Below are 18,465 nucleotides of genomic sequence, written 5' to 3' on the forward strand. Positions count from 1 at the left end.
ATATTGTGCTATCATCACCACCATCCATTTCCAAACCTTTACAATCAAACTAAATAGAAACACTATAAAAATTAGGCATTAACTCTTCAACCCAGCCCTTAGTAACGTATATCCTAGATTCCAACTCTAAAATTTTTCTTATTCTAGTTACTCCATATCAGTGAAATCATACAATATATGTCCTTTTGCATCTGTCATATTTCACTCAGAATAACGTCTTCAGGATACCCATGTTGTCACACCCATCAGGACTTCATTCCTGTTTACAGCTGAATAATATTCCATTGTACACACCTTTTGTGTATCCATTCATCGGTTGATGGACACTTGGGTTGCCACCATCTTTTGACAGTTGTGAATAATGCCACTGTGAACATCAGAATGCAAATATCTGTTGGAGTCCCTGCTTTCGATTATTTTGGGTATATACCAGAGGGATTGTTGGGTCATATAGTAATTCTACACTCAACTCTCTCTCTCTCTCTCTCTCTATCTATCTATCTGCCTGTCTGTCTCTCTCTCCATCTGCCTGTCTGTCTCTCTCTATCTCTGGCTTTTCCTGGTTTTCAGCTTCTGGCTCTATGTCCAAGATGCTTGGTCTCTAAAGCCTTCAGCCTCTGGATGAGGAGGGGGATGATGAAGAGGAGGGAGAGGTGCTGAAGCCGTTGGACAGGAATGAGACGGAGATGGAGGTGGAGATGCTTGACTCCGTGAACTGAAGGCTGGGGCTGCCGCCACCAGCAGAAGCTTGTGCCCAGGTCGAATGAGGAGCTCAGCACAAGCCCTGCCCCCTGCTGTCAGCGCAGTAGCCAGAAAAGCCCTGGCAGGGCCCTGGCCGAGAGCTGGGATCTCAACGCTGGGAGCAACTGGGTCTGGCCCTGACTGTGACGTGATGCTTGATGCCGTCCTCCAAGCCCTGGGTGGAGGGGACATTCCGTGAAGGAGGGATGCCCTGGTTCGGTGCATCCACGAACCAGGCTGCTGTCCAGCAGGCAGAGCCAGTAGTCACCATCGCTCTCTGGCTGAGGCAGGAAGAGCTCAAGCTGAAGATCCTGCAGCTAGGAAAATGGCTGCTCTTGGTTTGCATCTCCTTACCCATGGGGCAGGGACACCCTGAGTGGCCTGGTCCATGACCATTGATGGTCAAAGACTGACCTTTGAATAATGTCTCTTTGGGCCTGCTTTGGCAAAGCCAGTGCTCAGCTGGAATTGTCCTTTGTCAGTCCATTTTGCCATAAGAGTCTTGAGGTCTCGGTGGGGGACTTGGAGCCTGGGGAGAGTGTCCTGTTGCCTTGGGGTCAAGGGATCTTGTGGCACCGTCCTTTGACTGTCCACTCATTCATTCTGTGCTCCTCACTGGAAATGCTGGCGTGGTTGTGAGCAGCCTGATGCACTCGCCTCCTGCCGAGTGGGAGAGAGCACCAATTGGCCCAAAGCTGTGATCCCAAGGAGACTGCAGCCCGGAGTTCATCCTTCTCTTTTCCCATAGAGAAGTGCCTGAAGGTCCCTTGGAACCTGGAGCAGGAAGGGGAGGAACAGAAGCTCCTGCTTCTAGGAGAAGCCCTGGCCCAGGAATCCTCCCAGACTGCGCTCCCCCGGGGAAGTGGTCCGAGGCTGCCCTTGGCTCCTGGCCCTGGGACAAGCCCTGGAGGTTTCTGCCTAGGTAGGAAACTCTGTGGGGTGGGGGGTGTGGAGCCCTGGCTTGAGGGCGCAACCCTTCCTTACACTCGGGACTCTGCTCAGCCCTGTGCCCCGGGCCAATCGCTCCCTCTCTCGGTGTCAGTTTCCCAATTTTACACGTCCTCCCCCAGCCGCCCCGGTGTCGGGGCTCATTGCACCAGCTGCTGCCTGGCAGCCTCCCCGGCTGCCGTTGCTCCCCTTGGCAGGGCAGCGCCACGCTGCTGAATGTTCCCTCCTTGCTGCCCGGGTCCTCTTCTGTTCTGTGCTCGGGTAGGAGTGGGCGGGGAGAGTTTCTGGCAAGACCAAGCTCCACCCAGGGACCCACAGGTGTGAGCGGCCGGCTCCAGGGCTCTGCTCCCGTCACAGATTCAGGGACCGAGTGCGCCCATAGGCCCTGGCCGGCTTGGCTGACCAGGGAGACTCTGCGTGCAGGGCAGTGATGCCCGCTGGTCACTGCAGGGCACACGTGGGTGATGCATCCACGGCTCTGCTCGCAGGCACCGGCCAACGCCGTGTGCCACCAGCCCTCCCCGTGCTTACCTGGTCCCGTGGACCTTGGGGGCACCTGGAACACTGCCGGGTGGGGGGCCATGCTGCTGATGGGCTTGGTGGGCTTGGAGAGCCTGGAGAAGCTGGGGGTGAAGAGGGTGGGGGGGGAGGCTACCTGATATCTGGCCACCTCCCCACGGCCAAGGTGCCCGGGTGACACCCACAGAGGACAGCCAGGAGCAGGGCATCTGGAGGCAGGCAGGGGAGTGTGGCCGACGACAAGGCCAGGCGCCCCCTCCTCTTCCTCTTTGGCCTCCCGGCCCCTGTGTTTGCAGTTAGGACCCCTGAACTGGATGTCCAGCCTGTCCCCAGCTGGGATAGGAGAGGACGTGAGGGAACCCAGGGAACTGAGCCCCACTACCAGGGCGGAACGAGAGTTGGGGGACAATGACTGGTAACACAGCAGCCCTCTGGCAATCAGTGACTCTTTCCCTTTTAGAGGTGAGCATCCAGCACCAGCAGCTCACGGTGACCGCTGGAGCTAGAGACTCTCTTATTGACAGAGAAAGTGCATTCGAGACCAATATTTCCTCATGAACGTGCACGATGAGAGTGTTGGCCTTCCCCGATCACCCAGACGGAAGGGGCCTCTCGGCCCTCACCTGGGGCAGGCGGGAGGCTGGTGCAGGCTCCTGGGCTCTGTGCTGAGCCAGGGCTTCCCCTTTAGCTCCCGGTCATGGGGAAGCCAGGCTAGAGCCCACGGGGAGCTCAGGACAGGGCCTGCCACCCCCGACAGGGAGCCGCTCAGCGATTGAACGTGCCATGAGGGGAATCGGGGCAAGACTGTGGTCGTCGGTCCCAGCAGGCCGTGACTTGCACCCTCTCCCGACAGGACCTGTCCACACCCCCGTGACATCAGCAAAGCCCGAGCTGTGGACCGATGGATGCAGCCCTCCCAGAGTCCCGCAAGCTCGAAGCGCTCAGAGCCAAACTCCTCCTGAGACCAGGCAGCGGCCACACGGCGGGGAGTGTGGACCTCAGAGTGCACGGCCCGTCTTCCCCTGGACCCGCAGAAAAGGGCGCGCGGGGTCTCTGGCCGCCAGGAAGCAGCGCTCTTGTCTTGGCATTGAGAGCTCCCGCGTGTTGCTGCAGGCCCCGACCAGCAAGGAGAGCCCACGGGGAGCCCGCGCAGAGGTGGGGCCTGCGGGGATTTTCCGGGGGAAGGACGTGCACAGGGAATGGCATGGCAGTGGGAAGCACTCGATCACAGGGAGCGGTGGTGTGGACACCAAGGAGGCCCAGCTGGAGCCCGGGACGCTGCAGCTCAAATCCCCGTCCCCGCCTCAGGGAAAGGAATTCTGGTGCCAGGGATGAGGATGGCAAAGCAGGAACTCCAAGGTCAAGTGTGGACCATGAGGCCTGAGGGGCACTGAGGAGGCCAGGTCTGCCTGTCCTTGCACTGGAGCCAAGAGTCCTCCTCCTTTGCTCCTCTGGCCCTTTGCATTCCACATTCTCAGCTGTGTTCTCCTTCTTGCCCTACCTACTGCTGCTGTCACCCTATCGTTTGCCCTTGAAAACGACAAGTTCCTATTTGGTGTGCAAGCAAAGCCTCAGGCAAGAAGCCGGAAAGGTTCCTTCCTCCTCCAAAGTGGTGGGAAGTAGGCCGCTGCCTGCCCGGGCTCGGGAAACGGTCTTTGTGAATGGTCTAAGTCCGACAGTCCTGGGTGCTCTCGGCTCCCGCGGGGGGAACACCGAAACGCACCGAAACGCTCTCTGCTGTGGGTGCCCGAGTTGGCTTCAGGAACCCGGGCAGTGGCAGCTGGCTCTTTTCGCTTCTCCCTTCTAAAATCAATGGATGGCTCTGCAGGATTTCTCCTTCGATTGAGCACTGGGAGAGCCTGTATCTCATTTTGATGAAAACAGGAAATGCAAGAACCAAACTCAACTCCCAGGCTATACTGGAAACAAGAATTTAATAATAAAACCCTCACATCGAACATCTCCTAAGGACAAAGGTAGGTATTGCCCCTCCCCTTTAGACAGATAGTCTTTGTTGCTGTTGAGTCTCAATCAAGTTCTTTGACCGTCTCCCGCAGATCCTCCCTCTGACTAGCCATGTTTGGAGCGGCAGGACAGGCCCAGGGGTGTGAGTGGAGTCTGGGGGTGGCCCAGACTGGCTGCTGGGGAGGGCAGCGCCTGCCTGGCCTGGCCCGTGGTGGCTGGGGTCAGCAGAACGACTTGGCCAGGCGGACCTGGAAGGGAAGGGGGCCCTGAGGCTGGGGGGCCGCTGGGGCCAGTTACGGTTTCCCCTTTCGGAACCTGGGTCCCTTCCGCCAACTCCCTCGAAAGGCTGAGAGAGCTCTCCCCTTGACCTCGGCATCCAGGGGCGTGGTCTTCCTCAGGAGAAGAAACCGATAATTGGGCGAGGGCGCCATAGCGTAATACACGTTGGCGTCGTCCGGGATCTGCAGTGCTGGGGGCGTGGGGCAGAGGGGGTCAGCCGTGCTCCGGGGCACAGACGAACCCCACCTTCTGTGTCCCCATGAGAGCTGGCCTCACCCGGGCACCCGACTTCCCCAGTTCAACTCCTGGACCACAGAGGAGCCGCCTGAATGACACCCTGAATGATCAGGGAAGACTGCAGAGGCACAGCTGAAAGCGGGGGACCCTTGATCCAAAAGCGACTCTGACTCCCACCTGCCAGCCCCAGAGTGGAGCTGCCACGAGGTCGTCTCCTCCCCCAAGCCCCCCTGCCACCTGCCTTCCCTGCTCTGGAGGCGGCGCTGAAACTGGCCTTCTCCAGCCCAGCGCACGCCCCTGTGCCCAGCGCTCCCCGGGCCAGACTGCCGAGCCCGCCAAGGGCAGCCCCGCACCGAGGTCTCCTGAGCGGGGTCTCGTAACTTCATCCGGGGCCGTGCTACCCCCACCCACCACTGCGCCCCCGCCCTCTCCACTCGCCCCCGACTCACTGCCATCTCCTGAGAGGATCTGCACCAGCTGGTAGTCCGCGGGCTGCTCCCCAGCCAGCTCGTGCTCTTCCAGGGCCTTGCGGATCACGGCTGGAGCCCTGTCTTGGTCGGTCACCTGCGGTAGGTCAACGACAGGCCTCAGGACATGGGTCCTGGAGCTGGCTCCCCACGGCGCAGCTGCCCGAGACCCCGAGGAGGCCCCTCTGCTCGGGGCTGGGTCTACAGGGGCCTCCCCGTCTTCTCTTGCTCCCCCGGGGACACTCCACGCACTGAGGGCTCTTTCCCAGTCATTCCTCACCCCTTCTACAAGAACTTGCACCTCTGTCTTGAGGGTGTTTCCAAAGGAGGGTCCAAATCCCCTGCCCTGCAGGCTGAGCCCCGGCCCCTGGTCCTCAGCCTGCACAACTGCTAGGGGCCCCCAGAGCCCTGGGACAAAGGGTGGCCTCACAGCAGAGGGTGGGGACTGTGGAGTGACCTCGGGGCCTCTCTCTGTCCCTCCTCCCTCCCCGTCACAGGAGAGGGCTCGCCCTCGGGGAGGGCCCCTGCCCTGCCCCTGCCCCTCCAGGAGGCCTCCCGGGAGCACTGAACCCCAGGCAGAACACACACGTCCAGTCCAAGCTCAGATGTTTGTCTGAGAGGAGGCTGGAAGACACCCTACGGCCCCGCAGGAGGCCCTGGGCTCCAGGAGGCAGCTGTGCTCAGCAAGGTCTAGAGCGCAGCTGCCTTGAGCACGAGAGCCCGGGTGCAGGCAGGGCTCAGGCCAAGGGCCACTCAGGGACAGCGTAGAACAAGCACGGCAGCTCCTGGCCACAAGAGAAGTGCAGCCCTTTCGGCTGGGCACCGCCGCAGCGCTGCAGCCTCTGGGCCGCGGAGCAGGGGTGGCTCCATCTGCACGTCCATCCGGGATCTGGGCCCTGCTCACACCTTCACGGCCAGCGCCCTGGGGCACACCCCGTCCTCCCCTCTGGGTCACGGCAGCAGCCCCTCATTGGCCGGTGTCTCCACCCACCACCTCACCGTCCACTCTGGGGCCAAAGCTCTCCTGCTGTCCCTGCTCTGCTTTGACCCTTCAGGGGCTCCTGAGAAAGTCACGCTCCATCTGGCAGCTCCAGGGCCTGTTGGGACCTGGCTTCCAACACCTCTCTGACCCCAGCCCTTCCCCCGACCCCTGCTCTTTCAGCCCTGGCCTCTCGGCTGCTCCTCGGCCCGCCAAGCACACGCCTCCTCGGGCCTGCCTGTGTCCACCATCCTGAGCCCTGACCGCCGTCGCACACACGCTCTTCCTGCCCCTGGTCGTGGCCGTCTGTCCTTCCCCAGCCACTGGTAAGTCTGCTCCAGGGCGGCAGGTGGGGACCACAGCACCGCTCAGGTGCCTACGGCCTGAGCCACCATGGCCCGGGAGGCGGCTGCTCGCCCGGCTCACCAGGATGCTCTGGACCTTGTGGCCGCTGTCCTCGGCCAGGGAGACACGGACGAAGCAGCAGTCGCCCACGTGCCGTTTGTAGCGTGGCCGTGAGTCACAGCGCTTTCGGCTGCTCTGGGTGGCCCTGGCTTGGATGGAGGAGGAAGAGGACGATCCTCCCGATGCTGCCGTGACGGTGGAGCCGATCCGAGACGATGCGCAGGTCGACGGCCCCGGCTGTGGGGAACGGGAGGTCAGCAGAGGCCGGGAGCCTCAGGGCAGCCCGGGTTGCTCGAGAAGCTCCAGAAGGCTCTAGAAGGTCTGGACGAGGCAACGGGGCTCCACCCCTGGTAGACACGGGGAGGGCCCAGCAGGCACAGGAGGGGCGGTGAGAGGGTGAGGGCCCCAGGGAGCAGGGCTGGGCAGTCACCTTCACTTCCTGGCTGTCCTGGGCCTCCGGGACCTGGTCCAGGTGGATTTCCACCGCAGAGCTGGAGGAGCCAGCCACGGGCGCGTGAGGAGAATCCGCGGCATCCCCGCCGCTGAGGTCAGGGCCACCCTGGAGCTGGACGCTGGAATGGGCGGTTCTGCTGCCACTGGACTCAGCATCAGGGCCCTGGCGGCTGGATGGAGGCTCGGCTTACCTTGGGGGCCTCCCCTGGCATGCCTGCCCACCTCTGCCCTGCTAAATCTGCACACGGCTGAGTCCTAGGTCCATCAAGAGGAGCCAGCGGGCCCCGACTGCCCCAGAGCTCACGCCGCAGCACCCCGTTGCCCAGAGGAGGAAACAGGCCCAGGGAGGGGGCGACTCTCGCAGCCCCAGGGCTGGTCGGGAGTGGAGCTGGGATCCCGGCGCTCAGTGGCAGGCAGGCCCCCCAGCCCACGCTCAGCCTGGAGCTCCCCTGAGCCCACCCGCGCCTGCCCCGTGAGGGGAACTCACTCTCCGCTCCAAGGCTCGCTGCCTTCCGGGGGCTGTTGGGCCTGGAAGCTCTCACTGGCCGCCTCGGGGGGCGGCTCCCACTCACGAGACAGGAGGAGGCTACAGGAGAGGGGAGGCCGTCAGGCTCCCGGGATCCACACAGCAGTTGGCATCCGCGTGTCCTGGCCTCCTCGGGCAGCAGGGCCTACGCGGGCCCAGGAGCCACCAGGGTGCTCCCACCCCCACCGGGGCCTGGTGCCCCCCTGGCCTCACCTGTCCTTCTGGCTGAGCTGCTCCACGGCCTCAAACCAGGCCCTGAAGTGCCCGTCGGGCACAAGGCAGTCGTAGCAGCAGCGCGCCTGCAGCTTCTGCAGCTCGGCCACCAGCTGCTCTTCCTGGGGTCAGACGGAGGAGGAGGCACTGCTGAGGCCTGGGTGGGCTTGCCTGGTGGGCCGGGGCCCGGGGCCCCTGGGTTCCCAGCCCTCCCCTGCCTTCCGCGCTCTACCTGCCCTCAGGGCTGAGCTCACACAGCTCCTCCTCCAGGGAGTCGGCCTTCCACCAGGTGAACCCCCACCCTCCCGAGGGACGAGGGACAGGGCGGCCCTGTCTTCTCTCCTCCAACTCCCCAGCAGTCTTCCAGGAAGCTGCCTGCAGCCCGGGGGGGCCCTGCCAGGAGGCTCTCACTGTCCAGCCCCCACCCCCAGCCCCACCCCCGCACTGCTGCCCGCAGCTGCTCACCTTCCTCCTTTTCTTCAAATTCACCGTTGTCCCCTGGAAGGCAGAGAGGTCACATCTGTCACCAGGGGCCCCCAGCCATTGCCGTGCCTGTCGCCCCTGAGCCCTTGTCGCCAGCACAACTGTGGGTTCCATGGGCACAGGGCAGCCCAGACCAGGCAAGGACCCAGGCAGGCTTGTGGGTGCAGGAGTGGGGCCCCCAGGGGAGCCCCAGGCCCGCCCAGCCCAGCCTCTGACCACAGTGGAGAGATGCCCTGGGACCAGCCTGTGCTCACTCTGCTGCCACAAGACCACTGCTGCCTGCTCCAGGGCGCCCGGGAGGCTCTCAGGAGATGCAGTGTGCCCACTGCTCAGTGCTCGGGGCTCGGGCCGGCCTCTCCTCCCAAGCATCAGGGACCCTTTCCCACGCAGCCCCGGTCCCCCGGCTCACTCACATCCAGAAACTCCGGCATGGCAGAGTCCACCAGCGAAAACTGAGTGAGGAATGTCCCCAGCCATGGGACAGTGCCCTGGATGGCACCCTGTGGCGTGGAGTGGGTGGGGATGAGCGCAGGCGCTCTAGGGCCCCCGACACCCTGCCCTGACCACCCCGCAGGCTCAGACTCCTAGGACTACCCAGCATCACCCCGGCACACGCTCGGGCACCCAGCTGTCACCCCGAAGTTCCCCGCCCGGCCTTCAAGGATACCAACCTCCCCTGCAGTCCCCTCCCAGCACCGGCGTTTCTTCCATCCCAAGCCCACACCCCGCCCCACCCAGTCCCCCAGCCCCAGCTCTTCCAGGCTCTTGCTCTGACTTGCTGCCACTAGTCCCCGAGGATTCCCTCGGCTCCCGGCCCTCAAGCTTCCAGGGGAACAGACATGGAAGGGAGGCTGCCTGGGCTCAGAGGCCCAGAAGGGATGGCTGGGAGGAGGTCCCCACCCTGACTTGGAGGCCACCCGCCCTGGCCCCCTGGCAGGAGCCACCCCCTCCCCCTCCTGCTGCTGCTGCTGCTTCTGGGCTCTGTTGGGGTTCACGTCCCGGGTGGGAAACTCAGGGTTCCAGTCCTGTCAGGATTGAGCGGCTCGGCGTCAGTGTCCCCGGGGCCATGGACCCCTGGACCAAGTGGGCAGGTAGAAATCTGCTGCCACCACATGCCGGAGGTGCCCTGGGGGCCTGGTGCAAGCGGCCTGGCCTCCCTGAGCTGGTGTGGACATCTGGGATGTGACCACAAAGACCTGACCCCTTCTCGGGAGTCCAGAGGCCTCGGGGGTGCACGCCGGCAGCACGGACGCTCTGGGCATCCGGCTCGCCTGCTCGGAGTCCCGGGAACGCTCGACCACGCTCCTTTTCTCCCGTCAACCCCGCCACCTGGCTGTGAGGGCGGCGCCGCTGGATGCTCGTGCTACCATTCCGCTGGAGGCCCAAGGAAGGATGCGCTCGGGGCGCCGAGGACGGGTGTCTCCCTCCGGCTGGAGGCCTCGTCTGCGCTGATGCCGCCCCACAGCCCGCCACTGCCAACAGCTGTCCGCTTCTCCCGGCCTCTGTGCGTGGGTGTGCGAGGGGCCTCGTGTCGCCCCAGCCGTGGAGCTGCAGGATGGGCTGTCCCGGGAGGCCTAGTTGAGCAGATCCTGCCTGCCCCAGCCCACAGGATGGAAAACCCAAAGGCCGCCCGAGGCCTGCACACAGGCGCTCCCTGCCGGGGGTCCACTCAGCATGTTCTGCCTGCAGGGGCACCCCGTCCTCCAGCTGCACGGCTGGACATTGCAGCACTGGACATCGAAGATGTGCTGCGTCTTCTAGGTGGAAGCTTCTAGTTTCAGTCAGAAAGGACCCACCGTGGTTTCCCGTCTCCCAAAGACTTCTCCTAGCTCTCGGACACAAGCCATTCGTAACAAGGCGCAGGTCTGAGATCCCCACATGGATGGAGACTTCTAATCCTGCCGGTTCATCATCTCCTCCTGGAACATCCCAGCGCCCCCCTGACCGCGTCTGAGCACCAACCCCGGCCTATGGCCCGGCAGCTGCCCCCCACCTGCCCACAAACCAGGCAGAGCCCTCATCATCTTCCTCCAGAAGAGGCCAGACAGGATGTTGGCAAAGAAACACCCAGGGAAACACTCACAAGCCCCCCTGCTGAGCCCTGGCCCCCCGCCTGCTCTTCACCTGGGAGATCAGCTCGCTGCGCTGGGAGGAGTTGCTCTCAGTGAAGAAAATCTCAGACAGTGTCTGAAAGAGGTGGAAGCTGTCCCTGGGGGAGGGCAAGAAGGAAGGAGAAAGGTGGAAGTGGGTGGGAGCGTCCCGGGGACAGCCCACTTGGTCGTAGCCGGATCCTGGGACCCGGACTGCCTGGGTGGGTGGTGCTGAGACTGGGCAGCTGCGAGCACTGCAGGACAGCGTGGGCTTGGGAGCTGAGCTCTCAGGTGGGCACCGCGGGGACCCCCATCCTAGTTGACGAGCGGCTGCTGTTGACATGGGAGCTGTCCCCTGGACAGAGCGGGCTGCTGACCAGCGCACCTTGGACGGGCTCTCATCTGGCTCGACCGCGGCCGGCACCAGTGGTGACGCCCAACAGCTGACCTCAGGTCCTGGTGAGACCTGGTGCCCCAGCCCACCCGGCCCCTGCCCGGGTCCTGCGGCCTCCAGGCTCCCTGCTGGGTGATGCCCAGCCTCCTGCGGGGCCCCTGGTCCCCCCCCCACGTCCCCTGGAAAGAAGCCTGCCCACCTGGAAACTTCCCCCCATGTCTTCTTCTGACGTCCAATCGCGTGCCTTTCGAGAGCAGAGAGGATGGCACGGGCTGAGGAGAAGTTGCGGAGGGTTCGGCACTCCTGGGGAGGGAGAAAGAATGGGCCTTGAGGAGTGGTCTGAGGGTGCCCTGCTCCCACGCCAGCCCTCTCGGCTGACCTCCCCCTCTGGATGAGAGACCCCCACGGAGCCCCTGATGGCGAGCCGGGGCCCCAGAGCGGGACCCCCAAGCTCCACCTGAGGAAGAGCCTGGGGGGACATGAAGAGGAAGGAGGGCTCTGCTCCAGGCAGGGCAGGGCCCGGAGGCCGAGAGCCCACCAGAGCACAGGGGGTCCAGGAGTCCAGAGAGGGCCCGGCATGCACCCTGGCCACCTCGATCCAGTGCTCCACCACCCTGGCCTTGTCTGCGGCCTTCATGCTGGGGTCCCCGAGGCAGGTGGCCATGACGCAGTCAGCCACGCGGTTGACCTGGCTGATGACGGCACGCACGGTGGGCGCCACGTGCTCCTTGCCCTTCTGGTGGCGCCGGGACCAGATGGAGCCCAGGCACTGGTGGGGCACCACCTTCTTGAACAGCTCCTGGGGAGGAGGGCAAGTCAGCCGGCCACGCCCACCCCCAGCTCAGATCCCGCGGGCCCGCAGGACGCTGGCCGGGGTCATCGTCATAGCAGTGCGTGTGGCAGGGACGGCTAGTGTCCTAGGTCCCCTCTCCAGGGGCGCAAGTGCGGGCTTGGGCTCAAGAAACTCGCCCAGGGACCAAGGCTGGCAGGGGACCAGGGCTTGGACCCAGATCCCAGGATTCGGGATCAGGGTGGGGAAGGCTGGGGCGGCAGGTCCTGGGAGGAAGGTCCCCCCAGTGCCCCCCTGCCAAGCCCAGCTGCTCACCGCATCCATGAGGGACAGCTGCTCTGCCACCAGCTTGGGAGGGAAGGCCAGGAGCTCAGGCTTCTGCTCACACAGACCGTCCCCGCAGGTCCCGGGCCACGGGCAGGAAGGCTGTGGGGGGGCAGCCCGCCCTGCTGCTGAGCTGAGCTCTGGCCGTGGCTCAGGTGCTGCTGACAGACTTTCCTCCCCCTCGAGAGCCGCTGCTCCTGAAGGAGCCTGAACCGGCTGCAGCTCCAGAGTGGGCACTGGAGCAACCTGTGCAGGTGGCACTGGAGGTGGCGGTGGGACCGCCTCCCCCTCACCAACTGCTGGTGCGGATGGGGCTGCCCCTGCAGATGGGGCTGGCTCTGCCTCCGTAGGGGGCACTGGCGCTCCCTCCACGGTTGGCAGTGCAGGTGGCCCCGAGGCCTCTTCCAGCTCGCAAGCCGGCGCTTTTGCTGCTGGAGGAGCAGGCTCTCCCTCGAGAGCGGGCAGTGCCCATCCGTGGAGCGGTGGAGAGGCAGGTGGAGGTAGACTTGCCCCCGGCTCTGCAGCTCCTGCTCCTGATGGTGCTACAGTGGCCCCCGGCTCCTCAGCAGGTGCTCCGGCTGACTGGGTCGGATGGTCGCGCTCCAGGGAGGGCACGGGCCCCATCTCTGCGGGGGGCAGCTGTGGTGGTGCTGGAGCCACCTGCAGCTCAGGAGCTGGCGCCCCGGCACAGAATGCGTCACGCTCTATTTGCACGGCAGGTGCTGGCGCCACCTCGCCAGCTGGCAGTCCGGGTGGTGATGGAGCCGACTCTGGCTCTGGACCTGTGTCGGCCGCAGGGGGTGGAACTGGCGCTGGCGGTCGCACTGGAGGCATCGGTAGCTCTGGAGCTGACAAAGGAGCTGGACAAGAGGCAGTTTCCCCACCATGAATGGCTCCGAGTGTCATTCCAAAACCGAGAAGATCCCACTACCTCTAGGGGAAGATCCTGCCCAGGAAAGTGCTCCCCACCGCAGGCTCCCAGGGGACATGTCTGGGGCTCCGCCGTGCTCACAGCCCGAGGGCAGCCTCTGCTGGCTCCTGCCTCTGCGGTGCAATCCCGGCCCCCGGCCCACAAGCTCACGTGCCCCCACCCCGAGGGCCCCTCACCCTCTGGCTCTGCCTCTGTGGGCTCCGGGTGTCTCATCCGGGCAAGCAGAAGCACGACACGGAACTGCAGGCGAGAGCCTGGCAGGTGCTCCCTGGCGTGGGCCGCCAGCAGCTGGAGGCAGGGTGAGTCCGGAGGCTGCAGGAAGTCCTCCCTGTACTGGTCCATCCAGGTGCCCAGCAGGGCGCAGAGGGTGCTGAGGGCAGGGGGGACAGCACGGTCAGACGCCGGCCTTGCCCTCCACGCTGCCCCCAGGGACCCTCCCACTGCACAGAAAGTCCACGAGGACAGCAAGGACTCTGACTGGCCTGGCCATGGCCCGGTGCTGACACACAGTGGGTGCTTCAGCACGGGGTGAGTGCGGAGGGGGCAGGGCCCATCTTCCCGCCCCGGGCCCTCGCGGTCCCCCCAGGAGCGTTTCCCCGAGGAACTGCCTCATCTTCCGCCTGGTGTCGTGTGTGTCTCCCTTCCCACGGACACTGCCCCCCCGCCCCCGCCACCCCTGAAGGAGGCAGACAAGACTGAGGTCCCCGGCAGATTGGCAGCAGGCTGCTCACCACCTCCCGTCAGGGGTCTGCGTGAGGTGGTGTTTGGGGGCCTGGGGCCTGGGAGGGGGTGGAGGATGGGTGGGCTTCTCTGGGGAATGAGCCCCCGGGCCTCCTGTGCAGACAGTGCCCCAGGACCCCACCTCCCCTTCCTTACTCCTTGGCAAGGGGAGGAGGAAGCCCTCTGAACTCAGCCTTCCAGGGGACGGAGGACTTGTGGACCCAGACCCCACCCAGTCCTACCCAGACACCCACCACCCGACTCCCCACGATGGGGTCTGGGCATGAGAGCCCCTCGCCCTCACCCAAGGTGCACCTACGTTTTCACGTCAAGGCGTCCAGGAGACTCACCCTTCCCACCGAGGTCACCTCCATACCTAGGGGAGACCGTGAGGCTGTCACAGCTGCTGGCTGAGTGTCCCCCCTGCTGAAGATGGCTCGGCCTATTGCCGGCGGCCCCCCTCCAAAGGCCCCCAGAAGGCAGCATCTTTGGTCTGCCGTGTCCGCTGCATGGAGCCAGGTGCCGAAGGGAGCGCGTGCACCGAATAGACACGTGCCGGCTACCAGGGGAAGGGGGAGCCCTCAGCGGCACCTCCTCAGACCTGGGGGAGACCTGGAGCCCTCTGACAGCCCTCAGGGATCCCTGCTCTGACCACACCAAGGTCGGACGCCCAAAAGGGCTCGCAGACCTCCCTGAGAAATGAGAAAACTGGGTGCGAAGTGGGCGAGGCTGAGAGCCTCTTCCCTGGGGAGAGGGAAGTCCTGCCCAGGAGCAGCCCAGCGCCTCCAGCCGCCCTGTCCCGGAGCCAGGCTCGGGGCGGCACTTCCCACTGACCCTGCTAGTCTGTCCTACACTCAGCCCTGGGGGCTGGTCCTCAGGGCACCCCTTCCCAAGGAGGAAACTGAGGCCAGCGGGGGCAGTGGCGTTTCTGAGATGCCCAGCGCATGGGGGGTGCAGCAGCCCAGGGGGCGGGTGGGGGCGGGCGCTCACCGGTGGAACAGCCGGTCCAGGACCTGCTCGGTGGAGGCGAACACGCGGTAGGTCTCCAGGAAGTTGCAGACGTAGTCAAGGTCGCCCTCCTGCAAGGCGGGCACCAGGTGCTCCGCCAGGTCCTCCCAGCGGCCGGCCTGGACCGTGCACACGGCGCGGCTCTCCCCCCTCACGAGGACCCCCTCGTTCTTCCTCTGGGGTGGGACAGAGGGGGCAGTGTGGTCAGACGCAGCGCCTGGACCCAGCCGGGCATGGCCAGGGCCACCTGCTGCCCCGAGCCCTGAGCGACGTCCTGCGAGGGGCCGTGTGGGCCCCAGTAGAGAAAGGTCCTCGGCCTCCGCATGGAAGCGCAGCTGAGCCAGCACCTGAGAGGCCAGGCCCCTGGCCTGAAAGGGTGGGTGCCTGGAGGGTCGTTGGGGAGAAAGGCCCCTGCAGGGCCGAGGGGCTGAGCAGACCCTGGGCAACTGCAGACCCTCCTGGTCAGGAGACCACCTTCTGGACTGCACTGTCACGGGGCCAGAGCAACAAGGGGATGCCGTTGGCCACCCCGACCCCAGCTCAGGACAAGGAAGGGAAACGCCAGGGCCAGGGCCAGGGGCTGCAGGGACGCTCCCCCCAAAGACAGCCAGTGGTCCCCCGCCGCTGCCCCTCCACAAGGTCAGCTGGCCCTCGCTGGAGAAAGGGAGGTCTGCGTGTCCTCTGCCCGGCCGGCCCTTTCCTGGAGCCTCTGCCGGGGCTGGGAGGACCACTGCCTGGGGGCCTGCGGGCGGTGTCCAGGGCAGCAGAGTCGGCAGGGCCCCGGGACAGGACCTTCAGCTCCAGCAGCTTCGAAGGCCGAAAGGCTGCTCTGAGCCGCTGCCCTCCTGGGATCCTGGGCAGCCGAGGCAGACCCAGCTCCTACCCGGGAAGGTCAAGGAGGCGGTGTGGGAGACGGCGAGAACCCTCCTCAGCACGAGAGCTGGACGGCTCGGAGCAGATGGGCAAGGACAGTCACGGAGATGCCGCCGGGGACATGGGGCCGAGGAGGGGACTGGCAAACAGCAGCACGACGCGCACGTGTCTGCGGCGTGCCCACCCTCCAGCCGGCCCTGAAGGGAATCCTGCGCTAAAGACCCTCTCCCGCCCCTCTCCACGTGAGCAGTGACCTTCCCCCGTGTGTGCAGTGGCAGTGTGCTGGGGGACTGGGGGGTCCCAGGTTCCTCGGGAAGCAGGATATGGGGCCACTCAGGTGGGAAAGACTGAAGAGCACATGGGGGGGTGGGGTCAGGGTGGAACACGGCCCCGGAGTGCTCCCCGGCTGCCGCGGGAACCCCCTCAGCGGTTGCTCTCACCTGGAACCTGCTCAGGCCCTGGCCGGGGCCTGGATGGACCATCACGTTCCTCAGAGAGCCGGTGTAGATCAGCCCCTCCTCCAGCTCCTCGCCGACCACCTGCGTGGAGCTCTGCAAACACAGTGCCCGGCGGCCGGGCCAAGGGACGTCACCAGGGGGCCTGTCCTCCCCCACAGGGGAAGCTGGCCCTCCATCGGGCCGGGACCCAGGGCAGGCCCAGGTGGGCTCTGCCTTCCCCCGAGCCCGGTGGAGAGAACAGGGGAGCTCGAGGCTCAGGATAGACATGGTCCACATGGATGTCCCCAAGCTGCCTCTTCCCACCCCCGCCTGTGACCTGGCAGGGGACAGGAAAGGCCCTCTGGGTCCCCAACCCTGACAGCCGCTCCTGCCCACAGTGGTCCCCCTGTCCACGCCCCCACAGCTTGGGAAGAGGATGGACGTGGGGCTGCCCAGGAGGAGCACAGCAGTGGCCTGTGCTGAACCGGCTCCCCTGGGCCACCCCGTGTCACCTCTGGCTGCCTCCTGGGTGCCGATGGCCATTGACTCTGTGGCTGAGGCCTGAGCCAATGTCGGAAGCGATGGCAAGGGGATTCATTCCCGCTTTGGTGGAGGCTGGAGCCTCCGGGTCGCGCAACGCAGCAGGAGAACATGTTGCTCTCTTGAGCGTCTCCTGCCAAGTGAGCTGGGAAGGGGCTGCCTGTGGAATCTGGGTGCCTGGTTACCAGGGTTCCAAGTTCTGTCACTGAGGAAGTGAGGTCACCTCCTGAGGTCATTTCCCCTGGGCCCTTCAACTGTCAGAAGCCCGCCAAAGTCCTTCTGCATGACTGTCTGTCCATCCCCTCTCTTGGATTGCCTTCTTCCCTGGACTTCGGTCTGCCAACACGTCCCCCCCACAGCTCACTGGGAGGACTGTGGGTGGCTCCGGCCCCAGCTCGGGGGGAGACCCAGCTGGGTTCAGAGCCCGCTGCTCTGCCCTACTGTTTTGGGGAGCCCAGGCTAGCCACTGGGGCCCACCCCCAGTCTCCTCACCACACAGCAGGATCCATTCTAACATCGGCTTCCCGGGTCAGCGTCACATCCACGGCGGGCAGACACCGTGAGCCCCGGAGTCTGGGTTCACACGGAGCGAATGCACACACTCAGACACGGAAAAGCAGGAAGGGGACGGACGGAACCCCAAGTCCAACTCCACACAGGGCTGGGGGAGGGCCGCGCGGTCTGCGGAGACCCACTTGTGCTCCTGGGCTGCTGTCTCCATCTGGCAAATGAGACCAGAGTCAGACATGGCGGCTGTGCCTCCAATCCTGCCAGAGGCTTCCCATTGCCCTGAGTATTTCTAACTCCATCTTGTCCACTTAAGAGTTGGAGGTAGAAGCAAACATTTAAAAAGAAAAAGCAAGCACAATTGAATAAAACCATAATAAGGAAATAAAAAATGGAAAAAACAAAGAGGACACACCCAAACAACAACAACAACAAAAAATACCCCAGATAAAACAGGTTTCCCTCTTAGGCCCCTAGGAAACACCTCAGGCTGCCATTGATCAATCACTCTGCAACCTGCCTTCCACAGGTAAGGTACCTGGAACCAAACAAAATAAATAATAAAAAATAATAATAAATATAAAATAGCAGATTGAAAAACCTAAAACAAAAAGAAAATCTCAGTCTATAAGTTCCCTGTCACAAGGTGCCCGCTGGGTACCTGACAACCTGGTGGCTCATTCTCTGGATCCCTTCTCTTAGCAGGTCCTGGGAATCAAACCAGGGCCCTCACCCCCACTGAGCTACGCCCGCTGCTCAGGTCAGCAGGCTTCTGAAAGCTTACGTGGCTCTCCCGCCCTGTGTCCCTAAGACGTGCTGGCCTCTAGCACTTGGCCCCCCACCTCTCCTGACCTCCTCCTCTCCAGGGCTGGTTAGCGCCTGTCTCTGCCCGCCCCTCACGGACCTCGTTCCATCCATCCAGGGCTGCTAGGTGTGACAGCCTTCCCTCTCCCTGGGCCTCTTCAGAGCTGGCGATTCAGGGGGCGCTCAGCTGGCCACACTCACTGAGGAGAGGCCACTCTCTGCTTCCATCAGCCTCTTCTTCCCCCCAGGGAGGAGAACCTTCCTTCCCACTCAGGTGGCTGCAGCGAGCCCGGGGCTTTCCCAAGGCTCTTTGCCTGCAGGGTGGGGTAGGTGTGCTGCTCCAAGCCACAGGGGTAAGAGACGCGTGGCATTTGTTTGGCCTCTTCCCCTCTGTTGCTCTCCCTCCTGGACAATGTGCAATACTCTCCTGGGCTGCAGATCCCCAAAGCAGCTCCCTCAGGTAGCTTTTTGCCCTCTCTCCATTGTTTTTCTAAGAATATTGAGTCCTGCCTACCTACTCTGATGCCATCTTCCCAGAAGTCACTTCACCTATTGCCTTTCACTTTTGTGTAGTGGCTGTTATAAATTTTAAAATACGTATATAACTTTCATTGTATTTCTGTATGGCAACACTGGATTTAAGTGGGCCACCACAAACACACACACACACTATAGTTATACTATGCATAGAGAATTTATTTGAAGGACACACAAGATCAGTTAACAGGTATTGCCTCTGGGGGCAAACAGGGACCTGAGTGGGAGGAAGAATTATTTCATTCCATGTCTTTGTAAAGTTTGGGAAAAAGAGTCTGTAAAAAGTTTGGATAAT

General features: G+C 63.7%; 1 protein-coding gene across 1 annotated transcript; it reads right to left on the bottom strand.

Moving 5' to 3' along the window:
* Positions 1 to 4,123: 4,123 nt before the first annotated feature.
* On the bottom strand, positions 4,124 to 16,431 carry LOC101419675 (ral guanine nucleotide dissociation stimulator-like). Its single transcript, XM_071211842.1, has 13 exons — positions 16,295 to 16,431; positions 15,786 to 15,896; positions 14,455 to 14,648; positions 13,784 to 13,840; positions 12,921 to 13,114; positions 11,805 to 12,673; positions 11,283 to 11,498; positions 10,899 to 11,002; positions 10,299 to 10,424; positions 6,971 to 7,112; positions 6,562 to 6,777; positions 5,139 to 5,253; positions 4,124 to 4,642 (listed from the first exon to the last, which is right to left on the bottom strand). The coding sequence occupies exons 2-13, from the start codon at positions 15,825 to 15,827 to the stop codon at positions 4,467 to 4,469; spliced, it is 2,451 nt and encodes an 816-aa protein (XP_071067943.1). The 5' UTR covers positions 15,828 to 15,896; positions 16,295 to 16,431; the 3' UTR covers positions 4,124 to 4,466.
* Positions 16,432 to 18,465: the final 2,034 nt, after the last annotated feature.

This window comes from Dasypus novemcinctus, chromosome 24 (assembly GCF_030445035.2).
Source record: "Dasypus novemcinctus isolate mDasNov1 chromosome 24, mDasNov1.1.hap2, whole genome shotgun sequence".
In the NCBI taxonomy this organism is placed as follows: Eukaryota; Metazoa; Chordata; class Mammalia; order Cingulata; family Dasypodidae; genus Dasypus; species Dasypus novemcinctus.

What these genes read in the sequence shown, in the direction of transcription:
- LOC101419675 (XM_071211842.1), bottom strand. Translation starts at nt 15,827, where the DNA reads ATGGTCCATCCAGGCCCCGGCCAGGGCCTGAGCAGGTTCCAG. An exon ending in AGCTGTCCCTCATGGATGCG is followed by an intron (nt 11,499 to 11,804) that starts GTGAGCAGCTGG and finishes CCTCCTCCCCAG; the next exon opens with GAGCTGTTCAAGAAGGTGGT. An exon ending in AGGACAGCCAGGAAGTGAAG is followed by an intron (nt 6,778 to 6,970) that starts GTGACTGCCCAG and finishes CGTTCCCCACAG; the next exon opens with CCGGGGCCGTCGACCTGCGC.